The sequence below is a fragment of the Cetorhinus maximus genome, chromosome 9 (genome assembly GCF_964194155.1).
Source record: "Cetorhinus maximus chromosome 9, sCetMax3.hap1.1, whole genome shotgun sequence".
In the NCBI taxonomy this organism is placed as follows: domain Eukaryota; kingdom Metazoa; phylum Chordata; class Chondrichthyes; order Lamniformes; family Cetorhinidae; genus Cetorhinus; species Cetorhinus maximus.
Genome location: NC_135887.1, coordinates 14,179,793 through 14,200,732, shown reverse-complemented (window position 1 = coordinate 14,200,732; position 20,940 = coordinate 14,179,793). Strand labels below are relative to the sequence as shown.

General features: G+C 37.1%; 1 protein-coding gene across 7 annotated transcripts in view; it reads right to left on the bottom strand.

Moving 5' to 3' along the window:
* Positions 1 to 20,940, bottom strand: part of mettl16 (methyltransferase 16, N6-methyladenosine) — a 107,579-nt gene that overhangs the window by 16,764 nt on the left and 69,875 nt on the right. For all 7 annotated transcript variants that reach the window (XM_078548096.1, XM_078548095.1, XM_078548098.1 and 4 more), the window contains exons 6-8: positions 20,525 to 20,667; positions 11,848 to 11,917; positions 10,824 to 10,913 (exon numbers count right to left, since the gene is read on the bottom strand). In XM_078548096.1, the coding sequence (XP_078404222.1) occupies positions 10,824 to 10,913; positions 11,848 to 11,917; positions 20,525 to 20,667 (303 nt within the window). The remainder of the gene's footprint in view (positions 1 to 10,823; positions 10,914 to 11,847; positions 11,918 to 20,524; positions 20,668 to 20,940) is intronic.

The following is a 20,940-nucleotide window of genomic DNA, read 5'->3' as shown; positions in this document are numbered from 1 at the left end:
TGTAAGTAAAGTTAACAATCAATGGAAATACAGCAACAGGACCAAGTCAGCAATGACAAAACAATTCAAGTCAGTCTTAAAAGTGGACATTCAACAGCGCATCCGGAATCCTGCCATCCACCATTTCTTAAAGACATCCTAGCTGTGTGTACAAATTGATTAGTGAAATTGAACTCTCAGTACAACATTCACAAGAAATAAATGTAACTTTCCTTTTAAATTGAAGGTGAAGAATGTGAATATGAATTAATACAATAGAAGTAATACTATCCTCTTGTGAATTTTTTTTCTGTAAAAATCCTCTAATGTTTAAAGCTGAAACTGAGACATTATTCTTCTTTGTGACATCTTAACTTTCTAGTGAGGGAAAAAAGCACAAGATGATACTGCTGCCCAGATATTGCTGTCACTAAGTTTTAAGTTAGATTGATTGTTTTTTTCCATACATTTCTTTAACTATTCACTTTCAGCAAATCTTTGCTATGGTTGGTTTTAGAACTTAATTATTTTGAGACTGCTGATGGTTGTTGTGACATCAGTGGCAGCTCAGGAAACTAAGTGTTGCTACTGCCTTCAGAGACTAGGCCTATCACCCCCTTCAGAGACCAGGCCTATTACCCCCTTCAGAGACTAGACCTATCACCCCCTTCAAAGACTAGGCCTATCACCCACTTTGGAGACCACGCTTATCACCCCCTTCAGAGACCACGCCTATCACCAGAAAAGGCATTTCCCATGAATGATGCAAACAGAGGAAGAAGGGTTTTCTGGCTGTGGAGGACTGAGTGGCTCATCTCAACTGCACAAACCAGTGAAGTTCTTTGCAGTTACCAGGCTACTTCTAGTTTCAGGAGGATCTTCCCAAGCTACTGGGAAATGTACAATGGCATGCACAATGGGAACAGTTGTCAATTAGCATAGAGATACTGATAGAATAGGCAAAACTGTGGCAAATTGATTTCTATGTAGGCAAATGTGAGGTCATCCACTTTGGGCCTAAAAAGGATAAAACAAGGTACTTCCTAAATGGTGAAAAGTGAGAAACAATGAAGGTCCAAACAGACTTGTGGGTCCATGTATACAGATCATTAAAATGCCATTAACAGGTACAGAAGATAATCAACATGGCTAACTGAATACTGGATTTTATACCTAGAAGAGGAGAATACAAGAGGATAGAAGTCATGGTTCAACTATACAAAACCTTGGCCAGAAAACACCTGGAGTACCGAGAGTGGTTCTGGGCATCACACCTTCGAAGGAGCGCAGTGTAGATTTACTAGAATGATACCTGATTCTAAGGGTTAAATTAGATGGAAAGAACGTACAAACTAGGGTTGTATCCTTTGGAATTTAGAAGGTTATGTGGTGATTTGATTGAATTAAGAGGAACAGATAGGACAGATAGAGAGAAATAATTTCCGCTAGTTGGGGAGTTTAGGACTAGGAACTTGGTCAAAACATTAGAGCCAGATCGTTCAGAAGTCAAATTAGAAAACACATTCACACAAAGGCTGGCATAAAATTGAAATTTTCCTCCACAAATGCTAATTGATGTTAAATCAAGTGGTAATTTTAAAACTGAGATTGACATTATTGTCATCAGGCATGGTTTACTACAGGTCTTTCTTCCAATAGTCAACAGATGGAATTGGCACCAATTCTGTTCAAGTAGCTGTTTAATTGGATTTGCTCTCGGTCTTTGTTTGAATTTTCAGGATATATTGAATAGATTCCATATCCTTTCAAAAGTACTCCATTTGTTTACAACGCCATTCAGGTGCTATGGACTTTATTCAATAAAAAATGCATTGAGTTTCTACAGCACCTGGGACCTGAGAAGAGTAGAGAACTGCTTCCTGATGCAATATAAATTTATAAGAGATTAAAAATGGAATATCAACATCCTACTAGTGAGGTCCTTTCACTATTTTCTGTGCAATATTCTGAGGCTGTGTTTGGGAGGCATTAGAATAAAGATACAACAGTTATGAACATGTCAAAATTCCCTTTTCAAAAATACAGGATCCCCATTAGTGAATAAGGTATAAGCAATAGATGTTGCATTGAGTATTATTTGTTTATTACAAACTGGGGCCAGTTAATACATCACAGAATACATAAGAATTCTGGAGCATCTCAGTAGCTGAAAAACATCCTTGGTATAGTTAGCTGCTCATTCCTATATGACAATACACAAGGGAACATTCACCACATTTGCTGCTTTATATGCATTCTTAAGATGTGACACAATCAGCAATATTTTCAGACACCAACATAAAAAGCTTACAGAAAATGACGGACTTAAAAGATGCAAAGGAGCACCACTTGTGACAATGTGTAGGTGTAAAATAACCAAAGCATTCACATACTGCGTTGTACAATGAATGGCTTCTCAGCTCTAACCAGATGCATTCTGTCCATGCACCTTCAAGGACATTCTCTCTTTCCAACACTATAATGTCTAATTGAGAGGGGAGGTGAAGAGGAAAGTAAGACTGACAGAGGGAGAATATGAGAATAGAATGGGAGTCAACATAAAAGGGATCCCAAAAATCTTCTACTGGCATTTAAATAGTAAGTGGGTAGTAAGATGTGGAGTGAGTCCTATTAGGGATAAAGAGGGTGATATATGCTTAGAGATACAGGGCAAGGCTAGAATACATTGAGTACTTTACATCAGTATTTACTAAGAAGGAAGCTGACAATCATTACTGCCACCCGGCCTTCCTTTCTTTCTTTCCTATCTTTTCTGAACACTTTATATCCTTGAATATTAACACCCAGCTTTTGCCATTTTAAGCCACATTTCTGTTATTACCACTACATCATATTCTCACAGATATTTGTACTTGTAGCTCACCAACCTTATTGACCACACTTTATGCGTTTAGATACCTGTATTGTGAATCTGTTTTTGTGTTCCTTATAGTCCTTCTTAGTCCGCTCCTATCTAATATGGTACTACTCCCTTCTCTTGTACTGTCCAACACTCTCACTTTATGTACCTTACTTGGAGTGCATGTCCACAGGTCCTTGAAGGTGGCAGGACAGATGAACAAGTTGATCAAGAAGGCATATGGAATGCTTTCCTTTACTGGACAAGGTATTGAATATAAAAGCAGAGATGTAATGATGGAACAGTATGAAATGCTGGTTAGGCCACAGCTGGAATTTTGTATACAGGTCTGGTCACCACATTACAGGAAGGACATAATTGTTCTGCAGAAAATGCAGAGGAGATTTACAAGAATGATGCCAGGGCTTGAAAATTGCAGCCAAGAAGGGAGATTGGATAGGCTAGGCTTTTTCCTTAAAACAGAGGAGGCTAAGGGGTGACCTAATTGAGGTGTACAAAATTATAAAGGGCCTAGATAGGGTAGACAGGAAAGATTTGTTTCTCCTAGTTGAGGAGTCAATTACCAGGGGGCATGGATTTAAGGTGATTGGTAGAAGAATTAGAAGGGACATGAGGAAAAACTTTATCACCCAGAGGGTGGTGGGTGTCTGAAATTCACTGCCTAAGTTGGCGATTGACGTTGAAATGCTCAACTCATTTAAAAGGTGCCTGGATCTGCATCTGAAGTTCTGTAACCTGCAAGGCTACAGACAAGGTGCTAGGAAGTGGGATTAAAATGAGCGGCTAGTTTCTTTTTTCTCTTTAGGGCTGGCACAGACATGTTGGACTGAGTGGCCTCTTTCTGCACCATAACCTTTCTATAGTTCTATGGTTTTTCTTTTCAACTTCTAAATTTTAGTGTCCTAACCCTGGCTAATTTAGTTTAAACCCACTCCATCCACACTAGAGAACCTCCCTGCGAGGACACTGAGCCAAATCTTGTTGAGATGCCTTCTGTCCCCAAATTGATCCCAACGCCCCAAGAATCTGAAGCCTGCCCTCCTACACCACACCTTAAGCCATACATTGATCCTCACTATCTTCCTATTTTTACTCCCCCTACTGCATGGCACTGGGAGTAATCCAGAGATTACTATCTTTAAAGTCCTACTTTCTTTTGAACTTCCTCCCTGGCTCCTGAAAATCTGACCAGAGGACCTCAATACCTGCCCTCTCTATGTCATACATTCCCTATGAATGCTGCCAACCTTTCAAGTACCTCCTCCTTATTTTTATCCTTACCAATTTCTCTACTTCCTCCTTTACTGTGAAATTGGCAGTTATCTTTTTTAATGAAATCAGATGCAAAGTATTCATTTAGTACCTCAGCCATAGGATCTCCTTTTTGGTGCCTAATCAATCCATTCCTTCTTTTTACTTTTTATGGATTTATAAAAAGGCTTTAGGGTTCCCTTTTAATCTATTCTCATACACTCCTTAGCTCCTTCTACTTCCTTTTTCAGTTCTTCCTTGAACTTTTTGTACCTGGTTTGGTTTTCTACTGGATTATGACATTTATCGAAGCTTCCTTTTTGGGTTTCATTTTAATCTCCGTATCTTCAGTCATCCAGGAAGTTCTAACTTTGGATGTCCTTTTTTCCCCTCATGGAAATATGTCCAGTCTGTACCTAAACTATCACTTCTTTGGAGCCCTCCTATTGCTCATTTAATGTATTACTTACCAAACTTTGATCAAATCTACTTGGGCCAGATTTTTTCTCAACTCACTGAAATTAGATAAAAACAAAAAGCTAAAAGCTACTGCGGATGCTGGAAATCCAAAACAAAAACAGAATTACCTGGAAAAACTCAGCAGTTCTGCCGAAGGGCCATGAAGGCTCGAAACGTTAACTGATTTCTTCTCCGCCGATGCTGCCACACCTGCTGAGTTTTTCCAGGTAATTCTGTTTTTGTTTTGTTCACTGAAATTAGAACTGTTCACATTCTAGGGCTAAGGGGAAAGAGCAGGAGAGTGGGATAATTGGATAGGTCTTTCAAAGAGGTGACACAGGAACAATGAGCTAAATGGCCTCCTGCTGTGCTGCATGATTTTACTGAGTAAATAACTCTGGTTAAAATGGTAGCATTAGTACTGGTATGATGCTTTGTAATTTCGATTATTCAAAAATAATAAAATATGAAATTTAACATATGGTTGCGAAAATGATGTGGGTGGTATGTTGAGAAAGTTCAAATCTCCATGCCACTGAAATCGTGATTTTGGCCTGTTGCTGTTACCTGAGGGTAGGCCAGATGCTTCTTTAAAAAAAAACAATCGAAGGGGAACTCATAAATACCCAGTGAAGATGGAAAGACATATATGCATATGTATATACAACACATTACATTCTTGAAATATCTCCAAGTGCTTCACTCAATTAAATACTTTTAGAGTAAAAGGACTATTGCGTAGAATGAGTGTGCCATTCTGCACCTGCAATGCCTCACAAAAGTCACCAAGGTTAATTGGTGCAGAATGGCACAAAAATGTTCTAGGTGGTTCTAGATCGCACAGAAAAGCTTGGCCAAGACTCAAAGATACTTTGAATAGTGCCTTTCTTTTACATTGACCTGAACAGCCAAAAATATCTGACCTGAAGCCTTTTTGGGTGAAGACTGTTTGCTTGCAGTTGGTATAAGGCCCAGGCAGATCAGGAAGAAAAACAAAGTTTTTCCAAAACAGAAAATGAATCAGCCACCAGGCTACTGTCATTCCTTCATCACTGATGCATCTTCTTTTATCTTTTAAGAGACTAAAAACAGTGTCAGGAGATTTCAGCTACTGCCCACGTGAAGGGGGGGAAACTAGGCCAATTTTTCTGCCTAACTTGCTCTGTTTCTTTCTTTTTTCTTGGCAGCCTATCCTGATTCTGGGTCTTTAGAAGGTGAGTGTGTCAAAGAGAAAAAAAATCCCCCTGAGAAGATTACTAATCGCTGTGCACATCAACTGCACTGCATGGAACTGTTGCTGGGTTACTGCGAATCAGAAACCACCAGCACTCTGGTAGCAGGTTAAGTGCATCTAATGGAAGGCTAGGGAATGCATTATTAACAACATGCTGCTACCCAGACTGACAAATGTCAGCTTCTCCTGTTTTGATGTGTTTATTAATGATAAAAATGTAACTGTGCTCAATATTCAGTGTCCAGCGAATGGGACAGATGGTACACTTATTTTAAATGAGTTAAATACGCAAAAAGCATTAAAAATTTTCTTTAATTATATCAACAATTCCCTCATTTTTCAGTCTTCTACTACGGGACCAAATTCACACTGGGTGCGCTCAATCATACTGGAAAATCATTAGTGTCGCTCTTTCTCTCTCTCCTTTATGTGCTGCTAAATGCTTGCTTTGAGTATCAAAATACCTTCAGGACCCATTTCAGGCTTTAGTAATTTTTTCTTTAATACACTGCTTTGAAGAAAAGCTATACATCTCATGTCCTGACCCAAGAGAAATAAGATGTTACAACTAAGGTTTTTACTGGAGACATGACTGGTAGATGTTGCTATGTCAAGGTCATTTTAGCAATCATCTAAATTCACTTTAAACCTGGTGTCATGCTTAGATATCAATCAGAGTCCAAACTAACAAGGAATTATGTCCCCAGACAGCAGGAGGAGTCCCTAATTTCCAAACATTATATGGCCAAACTACCCCATTAGAAGAGCATCTATGATGATATGGTCCTAGCAATGACACGTATAATCTTTATCTTTAAAAATCAAGAAGTACAGGAGAAAGAAAGAGTACCAAAAGGAAACCTCATTAATTTGCAAAGCAGCTAACATGCATCAGCTGGTGTGCCACTGCAGCTCCAGACTGTGTAACACAAACACTAACAAGCCTGGGAATCCCACACTGTGCCTGGGGGGAATACAGTAACAGGCAGAAGTACCACAGGAGGCTTCTCTCTGTAACTGAAGGCTGCTAAAAAACAGCACTTGCCAAGCAGCACAAATACTGCTGCAAACCTTAATATTCCAGTAAATTCTAGGAAGAAAAATAGTGCAATCAGAAAACTGTTTGTGAAATTTAACAGCACTTCCCATCATCTTACATCAGGGTACAGAGTACACTATAAAAAGCAGGATAAAAGCTAACAAAATTATACCTCTCCTAAGGTAAACCTAAAATCCATGTTGCATTTCTCCATTAATACAAAACAAACCTATTGTCAGAAAAAGTCTCTGTAATTTATCACTTCATGGTACAGTAGTTAGGTTTATGGTTGAAAATTTGTATGGCATCACTTCTGCTTTGTAGCAGCCAGGTTTGAAAGGGCAACAAAGTACTGTTTGTAGGCAGGGGGTGGGATGTGTGTGCTTGAACATGTACACACATTGGGGTAGGGGGAGGGGTATTAATACAAAAGAAGAAGATTAAATTGACAACTCCACTCCATGGCTCAGTTGTTAAATTATACAATACCGTATAGATCAGAAAGGTTCCAATCAGCTTCAAAGTGGCCAAATGAAGCTCAGGTTATTGTGACATTTTAAATAGTGGCAGTATCCCCAGGCAAGGGTATCCAATCACCCTTGTTACGGACACTACTGTACAGGGCTGTGAGGTCCCTATCCTATCTAGCATAGAAGAGAATAACCTTCTGGGACAAATGGCCTAGGATCACAAAGTAGGGACCGGAACTTGGGCAGGTAACTGGAAGGCCCTCGTCACTTTTAGAACCTATCAAAGTTTTAATGCTTTCAGGGAAGAGCAAAAAAACGAAAAGGGAAATTTTAAAAAAATGTACAACTTAATTAAACTGCTCTTTGGTAAAATGAACGTTCTGCAAATTATGACAAATAAATTAGTCAGGAGACAGCACGTCCATCACAGTTCTCTCACATTATATACAAAACTGCAATATGATTTGCTTCTCGTAACATTAGATATTGTAAAAATGGTAAATTTAAAAAAACATTAAAAACGCCAGCAAAACAATGTTTCTGCAAACAAAGATGGCCATTTAGGATACTGAACTCCTTTCTGGGACAGATGCCATGTGTCATGGCAACAGTAATGGAATCTGCATGCAATTTTTTTTTCTTTTAAACAAGAAATTCATTTTCTAGGTTAAGTGTACATCTGCATTACTTGATAATGAACCAATCTTTAAAACTCTTACAAAACCAGAACAGTCTTTTCACTAAAGCCTTTGAGATCAAGGCTGTCTATGTGACTCATACAAGCGTCCTATTTTGTGCTGTTAATCTTCAGAAATTTTGCTCATGCTATTATTGAGTTAATATTATGAATGGAAGGAAGAAACAGTGTGTTAAGAGATTCTTAAACAGTATATTCCTAGGCTAATTAAAAAATCTTTTGTGCATTATCCCTATTTGTCTCTTCCAAATAGTCTAGGAAATCTCACAGAGGATAATGAAGTTAAGTGATTGATTGGACACAGAGATTGGAGCTTTCAAAAATGATAAACTCAGCACAAGGTATCTTTAATCATTGTGTGGTCACCCTTTGTTTTTAAATTTAAATGAGCACAAAAATTAAACAAAGTTATCCTTGAGTCTTTGGAGAAAACAGTTTATTGAATTGGGAATACACCCAAAGAATTGTTATTTTGGTTACTGTAAATCCCCCCCACCCATCCCTCCCATTCATATCATCTAATAGCTGGGAGGGCAAGAAAAAGGCAAATAGAATTGGGAGAGATAGATAGTGGCAAATTTCAAACACATAGCAGCATCAAAATACTCTGCGATGGTCCATACAATATTTGTTGAACAATGTAGTAACCATGTATGCAATCTATAGCAAAATCAGGTACAATAATGATCATGGCAAACGTGTGCTCAGTCATACAACAATGAACACTGAATTAAAATGATTGCTTTCCAACACCTCCATGGCCGTATGCTTCAGTGCTACTTCGGAGCTCAAATAACAGGAAGATTTTCCATGGGATTCTAAGAGTGAAAAAAGGGTAGTGTATTTCTGCAAGTAGCCCAATTATGACTTGGGTAATTTATTGCACTTATTGGTGATCGGAATATCCATTTCTAGCAAGAATCATAACTCACAATAGTGAGAAAAAGTGCCTCCATAGAAGCAGCTGGATTGTGGGAGTATCAATTGGAAAAATGTGGTTTTAAACAGCCAATTCTCCTTGTTGCTGTTTAAAAATTTAAGCATGTTATAGATTACAAGTGTTATGTAATACGAAGTGTATTCAAATGTTATCTTTATCAGAATGTGTATGTTACAGCGAACATTGTGGTATAAGGTGGAGTTAGCATATCAAAAAGTGAGATGCAAGGAACTAAAGCTTTAATTTGAACTCAAGAATCTCTCAAAAAGGTGAAACATAGAACTTAACATCACAGAAAGGGATCATTTGGTTTTTACTTCCTGAGCCATCTATCTAAAAGAGCTATGCCCCTTGGTCTAATTTCCCCGCTATTTTCTACACCTTTCTAAATTTTTTTCAAATATCTATCCACCGCGCTTTTGAAAACCATTATGGATTATTCTTCCACCATGGTTTGCGGTAAAGCATTTCAGGTCTAAATCACCAACCAAAAAAAAAAAATTCCTAATTGCTCCTTAAATTATTCTAGCAATGACCTTACATTTATAATTTCTAGGTACAAACTCAATGACAAATGAAAATAGTCTTTTTCCCAAATGTACTTATCAAAACGTGTCATAAATTTCTATACTCTGTCATGTTTTGGGATTTTTGATTATTTTACTGGAGAAGGAACTTGTTATGATTTATATTAAAATGCTATTTAGTTAAGTTTAAACCTCAAGGAGCCAAATGTATTGAACAGAAGCACTGGAAGATGTATATTAAGGTAAAACAAGTCAATTCATGAAATGATGCCTTATCACTGTAATCCCTCTTCTCTTGGGAAGAAACAAAATTATTTTATTTCATTTCTAAGCATGCATAATCCTTAATTTGAACTTTAAATAGGAAGGCTGGACAGAGTGAGTGGCTAAGGTGGATATTGACACTATTGTTCTTGTTGATAAGTGGTGTACTGGTATATGTACAATTGCTCACTCTGACCCAGCAGTTCAACTTAACTGTGTTTGAAAAATTGGATGAGATTATCAAGCCATAGTTATTCTGGATATTTGGCCAAGCGTTTTAGAAGACGCTAGGATTCAAATCTATTTTCTTTCCCCTCTAGGCAGCAAATAAATACTTATTCCTCACGGATCAGTGAAGCGCAGGGGGATATTTTTCTAAATTACAGGTGCTATGTAAACACCAGCAATCATTGTACATAGCAGGACCTGCATAGCCTATTTGTTAGCTGACTAAAATGGCAAAATGTAGGATTCACTTTGAATAAAATATGAAAACAAAATTCCTTTAGGGATTACATTAAAATGCCTAGAAAAGAAATTATATATTCTTCGACATCTTACTAAACATTTCTGTAATCCTCAATAAATATAAATTTTGATGTTGAATAATTAATACATCATGTGCCATTAGTCCTAGACTTTGCAGTCTACATAAATGTAATATTGTCACATTATTCAGCCTCTAACTACAACTGGACCAGGTCCCATTCAGCAGAAGAGAAAGAATAACCTCAATCCACAAACAAGCTTGGGCCCATTCAGTAAGCGAGAAAGGATAGCCTCAGTCCACAACTAGACCAGAACCCATTTGGTACACTCAAAATTCAGTGGCAACAAGGTTCTAGTATTTTGCATTAACTTTTTAATGTTTAAGTATAAAGTTTACACCACAGCAAGCTAAAGATGGGGCTTAGAAGAGCATAATAATAATGTATTCTCTTCTGCACAGTACACATTTAACTCTACATAATAAATGAAGTTTGATCATTGAAATATTTTACCCTGGTTGTCACCTTCCATTGTGTTTTAAATTGGAATAGAAGATTGAGGACTGATTATGACTCACTGCATGCAATACTTACAGGCATAATTACATCGTCATAAAAACTCCATGCCAAAGCCCACCTCATGGTTCGTCCTTGACAGAATTCAGTGTGGGTGACTTTAGGGACCTGGATGACATACAGCAGGTGCTTAGACACAAAAACAAAAGCTTGACTGATTGCAAATTAACTGGTGCATTTAGCCCAGGGCTGCCAATTTTTGTTATGTCAATCAACGACAGATTCAGTGAAAAAATGCAAATTAAATTCCAAAGTGAAGTACTATTTAGCACAAGATAACCAATATTTAGTGAAAAAAATTTACATCCATATGTATACAAAGAAGCATATCATTCAAAGGGGACAGCGTGCCTTCAACTAGTCAATTTAAATTATTCACAATTAAATCCTGGGATAGACAGCAGTATTTTTGTTTACATGTCTGCAGAATGGCTTATAAAGGGTGCACATCCTTTAAAACCCGAGAGACTTCATTATTCTTAAATTTGTCCCTTTTTAAAAATGAAATTATCTTATATCAAACACCAAGCCAATTGAGAAGTCAGGTAAAAAACTTTACCCCAAGTTCTCCAACAATCTGACGGCAGGTAGAGTGGTGCCAATTAACTTCTCACTTTGCAAAATGCCTTGCGTTCACTCCATGCTTCCTTTTTATTGCCCAAAAGATATGAAATTTATCATGTGGGGAAATCATAAGCACGAATCAGTGTCCCATTAAACAGATCTCAATGAACACTGTCAATGGAGTGAACATTCCACCTTGCTCTTAAGAAGTACAACATAGCCATTCAAAACTTTGTCAATTTAAGCTATTATTTGGGGAACTCAGAACTACAAGATAAGCCATTAATGATAAGTCAAAGATGCTCAATTCACCTTAAGTGTCAGTATTTGCATTCCAGATCTGCCAAATTTTCCAATGACTCAGATGTTTTTAAACTATCATTTTAATTGCTTGGCAGAATGGCAAGTAGGATTCTTATATAAAGTGTAGCCCAACCGCTTTTCTTCCTTCCCTTCCCCTCCAAATCCCAATTCTTACCTCTTGTTGTCGAAGTTCTTCTTTCAAAGGAGCCAAGCTGCATTTCTTTCCCAACATGCAGCTGTACCATCTAGAAATAGGGAAATCAGGTTAGCAAGGAAATACTATCCAAGATGCCCCACCTTAAAGAACTGAGATAGTAAGTTCTGCATGTATATTTCTCTTTAATGCACATCAATTTCTAGCCATTCCTTGGACTCTTCTTATACTCTTACACACTGACAACATGGTGCTTGTTATTTATATATCTTCAATCTACTGAAAAATTAGGTCTGAATATGCTTTTTCCTTTATCAACATCTGTATTCATATCTAATGAAAACTACCTATGTAAACTTGTCATGTAATTATTATACCTTTCTTATAATGGAGGTGACGGAGCATCACCTGCAGAGGGGAATGTGGACACAGGAATTTATAATGGAAGCTATTCTCACACAGAAAATTTTAAACTTTTTTTTAAGAAAATGTCAGTGGGTTGACCAATCAAATCACAGAATCAGACTCAATCACATCACCAAGCTTCCGAATGAACCAATTAGAATTGTCAATTTATTTTGCGTCATATACTTGCCATGACAGTTAGAGGTTCATAGAACAACAAACATTCCTCTCTATATATTCCTAAAATTTTAGGATTTATAGTATAATATATAACCCTTCCCTTCCATCCCTACCCTCATGGCTCAATGTAGAGCAGAAATTGGGTTTGCCCCCAATTTGGACTGAAAAACATCAGGATCAGAGGACACCCATATGCTCTAACTCTCATTCTCCCTCTCAAAATATACAAACATTTCAAAAATGGAGCTACATAGCAAGACTGTTTCTGAACTTTCCACACTTGTACATGCAACTGACTGATACAACAAAATCAGGAGTTAAAAGAAGGAGCAATTTTATTTCACACCTCTGATTTAGTTCTAGTAATACAGCAGAATCAAACACAGAATGCCAAGCTGGAAATTTTATTTAAAGTACATTCAGGGGAGCAGTTTCACAGACTGTTGCTAAACTAATTTTTTTTGAAAGAGTCAATACTTGTACATATAAACATTCTCAAAGATCTCACCAACACAAAAGCACCATAACCATAAAGGAAAGTAGAGCAAATATCCAGAGGAGTCTCAAGGGATTTCAAGCAACAGGAAAACAAATGGGGGAGAAACGAAGAAAGAAAGGATGGGACCATGAGTCCACAGAAAATCTATGTTTCAGTCACAACTTGTGTCTTTGTTCACTGTTGCCACTCAACATTTCAAAGATTCAAATCACTGACTGCTCTGTCAGCATCTGTTCTAATGTCATGCACACCTCTTAATAATTTCAAGTGAACATCTCAAATCTCAACTGCCTAACTGTAGCAGCTCGTCTGGTGCCCCATGCCAAAGCTCCAATCCCAAGAATAATTTTCACAAATAATGAACATCATGTATAAGTGAGGTTCCAAATGGGTGTACATTAAATAATTTTGTTGCCTAAGGTTGCACTCTTCTGTAGCTTAAGTTGCTTTCATGCATTTTCTATATGTGGTATTTACACAATAGGCTTTAAATTTTTTATCCACAAATTCTTCCACAGCCTTGTGCCATTCTACCTCCACAAACTCCTCTAGCCTTATATTACCACCTGAAACCATTTGTCCTCCTTCTCTGGCCTTCTGTGCTCCATTCTCCCTTCGTTCTGCCAGCTGCCTCGGTCCTACTCACTGAAATGGAAGCCCTAAACTATAGTGCCTCTCCACCTTTTAAAACTTCTCAAAAGCCTCATCTTTGACCAACCTTTTGCTCACTCTTATCTCTCGCACCATGGCTCAGCATCTGTTCCTTTATTCCTTTATGTATTTTTTTCCCCATCCATAAAGTGAGGCATTTTCTTCATCAAATTGTAATGCAAGTTGTACAGATTGTTGCCTGGATACATATCCTTTAGGCTACAATAGATCAGGCCACTTCAATAAAAATGACCAATTAGATATAAAATTAGATAATTGTAATAACAAGATACAAAATCACATACCAGTGAGTTTGTACCTGTTATTTCAGTGGTTACAACTTTTGAAAGGCATCATTGAATAATTTTAATTGCTATAAAGCTTTAAATAAACATGGTCAAATCCAACTCATCTTCTCACCTGCACGCTCTGGGATGCAACTTTTTCATTAGCACATGCAGCATTGGTCCATACTTTTATTACCTCCACACAGGTTTCTCCAGTGTTTTATTACTAACCTCTTCTCCACAAACTTAGTCAATTCAGAACTAGGCTGGATTAATCCTCATTGCAAAAAAACCTTATATTCCAAACAAGATCTGTCCTTCTCAAGATTCACTGGTTCTTGGTTGCCCACTTTACCAACTTCTAGACCCTAATTCTCAATTCTAAACTCCCACCATTTAAGACAGAGGCGAGGGGAAATTTCTTTGCTCAAAGGGTCATTAGTATTTGGAATTCTCTTCCACAGAAAGCAGTGGAGATTGAGTCATTGAATTTATTCAAGGCAGAGTTAGACAAATTTTGATAGATAAGGGGGTCCAGGGTTATGAGGGGCCGATAGCAAAGTGGAGTTGAGACCACAATCAGATCAGCCATGATCTTATTAAATGGCAGAGCTAGTTCAAAAGGCTGAATGGCCTACACCTGCTCCTAAGTCCCATATTCCTATGTTCCAAGATTGCTTACCATGCCAAATGAACTGCTCTAACTGTACACCCACATCCTCTTGGCCAGGATTACTGCATAGTCCTCCTTTCCTCTATTCTCCAATGGCAATGATCTGTCCACTGGCAATGATCTGTCAGTCGCTTTGACCCTGCTGTCCTGAATGCTTTCGGCTAACCACTTTTCCTTGTTTGTTCCCTTCAAAAGCCTCTTATTAACCTCTATTAACCATTCCTATTTCTTACTCTGCACCCTCCAGTAAAAGTGTTCTTAGATGATCCTCTATGAAGGGTCATTAGAAATACGCAAGCTGTTTGCCAAGAAGGAAATTATTTTAACACCACCTTCTAGTGAGTCATGAAAGTTGTTGATGATCTTTCTCAATATATCTGTCCATCACCTGTTTTGGGTTCTTGACAGTTAACTTAATGCTCTGAAAACTTTCCACAGTGTTGGTGATTAAGATTTTTGGTACTGTCTGCTGTTGTTAGTTCAAAATTTTATTTTGCACTAAGATTTGAATTATCCAATAATTTGAGTTAAGCAATGTAAATAATGCAGTGATATTTTAGTCTTAAAAACTTTAGATAATGTGAATTATGAAACTTTGAATTGAGTAGACTGCAGTTCTGTCTTTTATGATTTAACTAAAATTAAGCATAAATTTGAATATCTGTCTGAAATACTATAGGGGATATATATATAATATACATATATGTTTCAACACAGGAAAATCAGCTCTGCCTTGCGACAACATTTTGTTAGCCACGGTAACATTTTTTGATTCAAACTCCCCACCTTTTCTCCACAATTCTTAATACCCATAATCCACAAGGATCTGTTTCCCATAAATTGACTTTGCCTTCATGGCATTGTTGGGCAACGTGTTCCATGTTCTCACAATGCTGTACAAGGAAATATTTCCTGCATTCAGTTTCAACTGCTTTAATAAAATTTTCCTACATCACATCAATGACTACTATTTCAAAAAGTACTTTATTGGTTCTGAAGAGCTTTAGGACATACCGAGAATACAAACAGCACTATATAAATGCAAGTTTTTCTTTCTTATTTCTATTATATACCTTTATTCTGGATTTCCTTATCAGATAAAATGTTAATTTCCTTAATTCTTTAAAAACCTCAATTTGATTACCCCTTAGCCATCTCTTTTTCAGAGAATCTAATCCAAATGAATGCAACTTCTCAATGCTCGGTTCTTCAACCAAGTACCTTCCTGTGTGAATCATAACGAGACTAATTCTAAAATGGAATGACCAAAACAGAACAGAATGAAGTCTGAGCAGCAATAGTAGCACAGTAGTGCTTCCTGTTTTTAACTTTTCTAAACTCTTGTGATGAAGCCCAATATCCTGTTAACCCTTCTAGTTGCTTCTTGCATCTGTGAGGTAGCTTTTAATTATTTATGCACTTAGACCTCAAAATCCTTTTGTTCATCAAATCCCCATTCCCACCCCAGCACTTCCCAATTTACATTATATTCTCATCTGCCACTCTTGCATCTATAATGTTCTATGTGCTATATGTGTTAATGAAACAACCCAATGATTATACCGTGGAAATGGAGAAAAACACAGCTGGAAGTTTACTAGAACAGTACCACAAAAAACATACATAGAACCAAAGAAAGATGTAAATAAACAGTAATGAAGAGAAAGGGAAGATGATAACAAGGTAAATATAGAAGTCCATGAAAACAGGAAATAGAAAAAAAAAGAAAAATAGAAAAAGACACTAAGACAGGAAGAAAGATTTGGTTTATAATTAGCAAAAAATGTTTTCTTAAGATAAATGTGATGAGAAAGAATGATGCTTGTAAAGAGCCATTGCCAGGAACTGGCATTAGTTCAATTTTTAAAATTTTTCTAATTTACTCGATAAATGAAATATGTGCTTTTGAGACAGATGATGTAACCAGGCAGTGACACTTACTAAGTTTTCTGAAAAGCCATGACAGTAGTTGACATTTCAACCTAAAGTTGACAGGCAGCAGAAATTACATACATATATTCTGCTGGGTTCTCCAGGGTTAGAAGAAAGATGTGGAAATTATGCAGCATGAGGCATTTGAGTATTTTGACCCTATATACGTTTCTCAGCCTTGAGATCAAATGAATAGCAAAGCATGTGTGCAAAGTGAAATGGAAGATAAAAAGAAAGAGTGCACAAGAATGAATGAGTACATGAGAAGACATGTGTAAGAGCAAGTGGGTGCACAGTAACAGTGAATTCAGTTAACATTTGATTTAAACTAAATTTATATCAAAGCTATTTTTCTTTTAGTTTTGCATTTCATCAGTATTGTCTTATGAATCCTAAATTTTATACAAGTTATGCTTAACATAGAGCTAGAAGCTTACAGCACAAAAGGCGGCTATTTGGCCAATCATGTCCTTGTGGCTCTTTGCTATAGCAATTGGCAATTCAGAACTAACCCTACAACCCAGTGCTCTCCACATGACCCTGTTATCTTCCCCGGCTTCAAATATTTATTAACTTTATATAAACCTGATGGCTCAGTGAGTTTATTCAATGTGTACCATGTAGATGTGGAATGCCCATAACATTTGGTGTGTGCGGAGTTACGTGAGCTTAAGGCACCTCAGTAACTTACATTAGGGAGTGAAATACTGGCCACAATTCCCACTCCTTATCTTTAGCCACTGCTCACTACTGGAAGTGCATAATGTGGCTGTCAAGTCAGACAGGGAGGCGGGGGCCGGCTTAGCGCTTGTCTGTGATATAGCTAGGCTGCCAATACTTAGTGTAAATTCTTACATGAGACAATTGGCCATTTGAATGAGGCACCAGAAGGAACCAACCAAATGCACAAAATTGAGGGGTCAAAACATCAACTGGTCAGAAAACAGGGGCAAAATTAGAAAGCTGACAACAGTAGATGATCACATCAGTTAAGGATTTACAGCTTTCAGCAGGAATTAATGAGTGAAAGTCACATATTTGCTGCTAACTACTTTTTTTTTTAAAAAAGAAAAAGGTTATAATTAGAATTGTAAAGCTGTACTTTTTTTTAAACTGTACAAGTTCACTGGTAAAATTATTTCTACTCGTCAGCTTTAAGCTGCAAACTGCTATAGTATGACCTAAATAGGCAGCTTCTCAGTAACAAATGAATGAGACAGATAAAAAGCTTTACAACAGATTTGTGTCACAGACCTTGACTGGAGTAGAAGGCAAAGCAGGCATGAAAGGGTTTGACATCTGAGAATTCTGTCACAACTCATTGATCTCCAGACGTTCGTTTGCAAATTTCAACCACAGTTATGCTGTTTTACTGTTCATCTCAAAATGCTAGTAAGGGTTAGAGCCTGCTCTTACACAGCTTTCTCTTTGCATTGCCCTGAATAGTGCAATTTCTCATTATCGTGATGTTGTTCCTGAAATTAAAAATTGCCTTCAAGAACAGCCAGTTGGAGACGTCAACTGAAAACAAAAAATGCTCTAGAACACACTATGGAGTTGCTGAAAAATAACTGACTTCTTAATGACGGCTTTGTAACAAGTGTTTAATGAGTTACTTTAATATGTACTATACTTAATAACTGAAATAGTTAACAAATATACAAACTGTTGTATCATATATCCTATTATACTTTTCTAAGCACACAATTATAGCATGTTGCTGAAATATTCAGGAACCAAAGTTAGGTCTGAGGAATGTTCAGTTTTGCAAAGTAAGATATATGCATTAAGGCAAAGTTGGAATCTATAGTGTTTTAATTATCAACTCACTGTGCACCTCATTTGTAATTGAACAAAAACATATTTGTGACTGTCATCTCAGTCCAGCATTTTGTATTAAAAAACAGAAAGTGCTAGAAATATTCAGCAGATCTGGCAGCATCCGTGGAGAGAAACGGAGTTAATATTTCGAGTTGAAAATCATTTATTCGCAACGTCATATTTCACTCAAAATGTTGACTCTGTTTCTCTATCCACAGATGCTGCCAGACCTGTTGAGTATATCCAGCACTTTCTGTTTATATTTCAGATTTCTAACATCCACAGAATTTTACTTCTATTCCATTGTTTTGTATGATAGATTGACAAGCAGGTAGATTATCAGATGATGGATTAGCGTAAAGAATTTGTGAGCATGTAACATACAGTTCATTTGACTTAAATTCATTAATATTTGGAGTCACACGATGTAATAATCAGGCAAGTTTTCAAATTTCCTTCAACAGTGGTTTCAAATTTCTGTCACTTAGATCATGTCCGGGTGCGAAAGGTATTAAGCATGACATTTCTTTATTAATTTACGGGATGTGGGCATCGCTGGCTAGGCTAGCATTTATTGCTCATCCCCAATCGTCCTTGAGAAGGTGATGGTGAGCTGTCTTCTTGAACCGCTGCAGACACTGTGGTGTAGATACACTCACAGTGCTGTTAGGGAGTTCTAGGATTTTGACCCAGCAACAAAAAACCAAAACATACTTTAAGTACATACCAAGTCCGTCAAGCATTTGAAAATAGAGACGGTTAACATTTCAGGTGACAGCCTCTGTTGGAATTTTGTATTTTCTGTGATCCCTGATTTTATTAGAGATTCCAGAATTTTGCTATTTTCAATCTTTCATAATAGTAAACAGCCATGATCCAATCACAATGAGACTGACATATCTTACATTGCGTTCTAAGCGGAAAAGTGCCCATGTGGTGATCAAGGAAAATTACCATGATACATTAAAATTTTAATATTTTATTTCGGTGAGCATGTCTCACAAATCATAATTTTCTCATTAGCCTTTATCAAGATAAAAGAGAAGGTGCTATCTAATGAACTGGGGAACAAATTATTTGCTTAGTAACAGATAATGTCTACTTCACATTGATGTACAAAATGATTCATAAATTCCTCCACTCACAGTTCAACAAAAAATTAAAACAAAGGCGGCTGTTAGCAGCAGGGACTGTGGTCCGAGAGCTTATGGCTAAAACCAGCAGTTACATCAATTAACTGGCCCTCGCACTTGCAAGAGAAAATATTTAATTGTCCACTCAAATCCATCTGAAGTGCAAACGTTAATACCTTTTGCAACAAACAATGCATTAACTTTTACAAGTTTATGAAGCTCAGTTAAATATGATCTTGCTGAATAGCTGATGTTTATAAATCTTTTAAGGGCAATGTTTCCAGATTCAATTCCATTTGATTTCAGCAGTGTTTGATGTATACTTTCCATTATAATACAAATATTAACTGCTGTTTCAAAGCTACAATAAGCCTTCTGTGAAATGCTCTAGGATATTTTTCTACGTTAGCTTTATTATATAAATGCAAGTTGCTGTTTTGTTATTTTTGCTGTAAAGGTTATGGAAGTGACCAGGAACAAGTTATGTCTAAAGCGGAGGTGAAGTGCATTTCTGCACAATGCAATGCCAATTTTACAACCTGAAGGCTATACTGATTATATTTGCTAAAAATTGCTTTGAATTGTTGTTTTATTGTGACTCTAGATAAACATTTAAAAAAATGAATGACACTAATTTACAATCTCAGTCAGGCCAAGAGCATCAAACAAGTAGTGACAAGTTTTCTATCTTTTTTTTTTAAAACGGGCATTTTTGTTTGGTCTGCTGTTATGTGCAGCAGTTCAGCACCTTAGCAATATTCTGGTGAGATGGCTATCTACTCTTTTAAACTCATAGAAATGCCACCATCAGGGTAGAATGGCAGAATTCTTGCTGCAATGTCCTGCACTGCCATGGTCTTAGGAACCAATAATGTCTCCGTCAAATCATTCAAATTAGTCTCACAGCTATGTGCACATAAATGAAGTTAGTGCCAGCAAAATTCAGATCCAACCAAAGATATAAATCCTAATGTTATGGATAGTGCAGTGAAGAATGTGTGTTTACTCAAGTTGTAACAGCTTGAAACATACAATAACTGATCTCAGGATATGTCCCAGGGTCTGCATTCCACAGTAAAATGGTAATTGAAAAGAATGACTTTCCCACATCACTTGCCTCAGTCTCTTTTTCAGCTGCAGGCTATCATGGATAATTCTTTTTACAAATTCCAACTCTCCACCCTCAGCCATAATTTCAGTAATTCCACCTGTGTTTACAGAACTGGGAGGGGGACGACTCGGATTCCTGGAGTTTACACCCTGTTAATAAAAGCACCAATTAAAATCAAGGAAAAGTAGAAGGTTTGCTAACACTCACTTCCTTCTTGCTTTATATAGCCATCAGCTAGAGCTGAAAATGAAATTGATGATGCAGCCTCTTATTCATCACCTTGCACACATTGGGCATTTGCGTATAAAGAACAAAAAATGTCATTGATGAGAAAATATCACTCGTTCCATTGAGGCTCATCCTCAGGTGCTCTAAAGGCACTTGCACTTGCTCTTCAGCTGACAGCTCACAAAGTATAAATT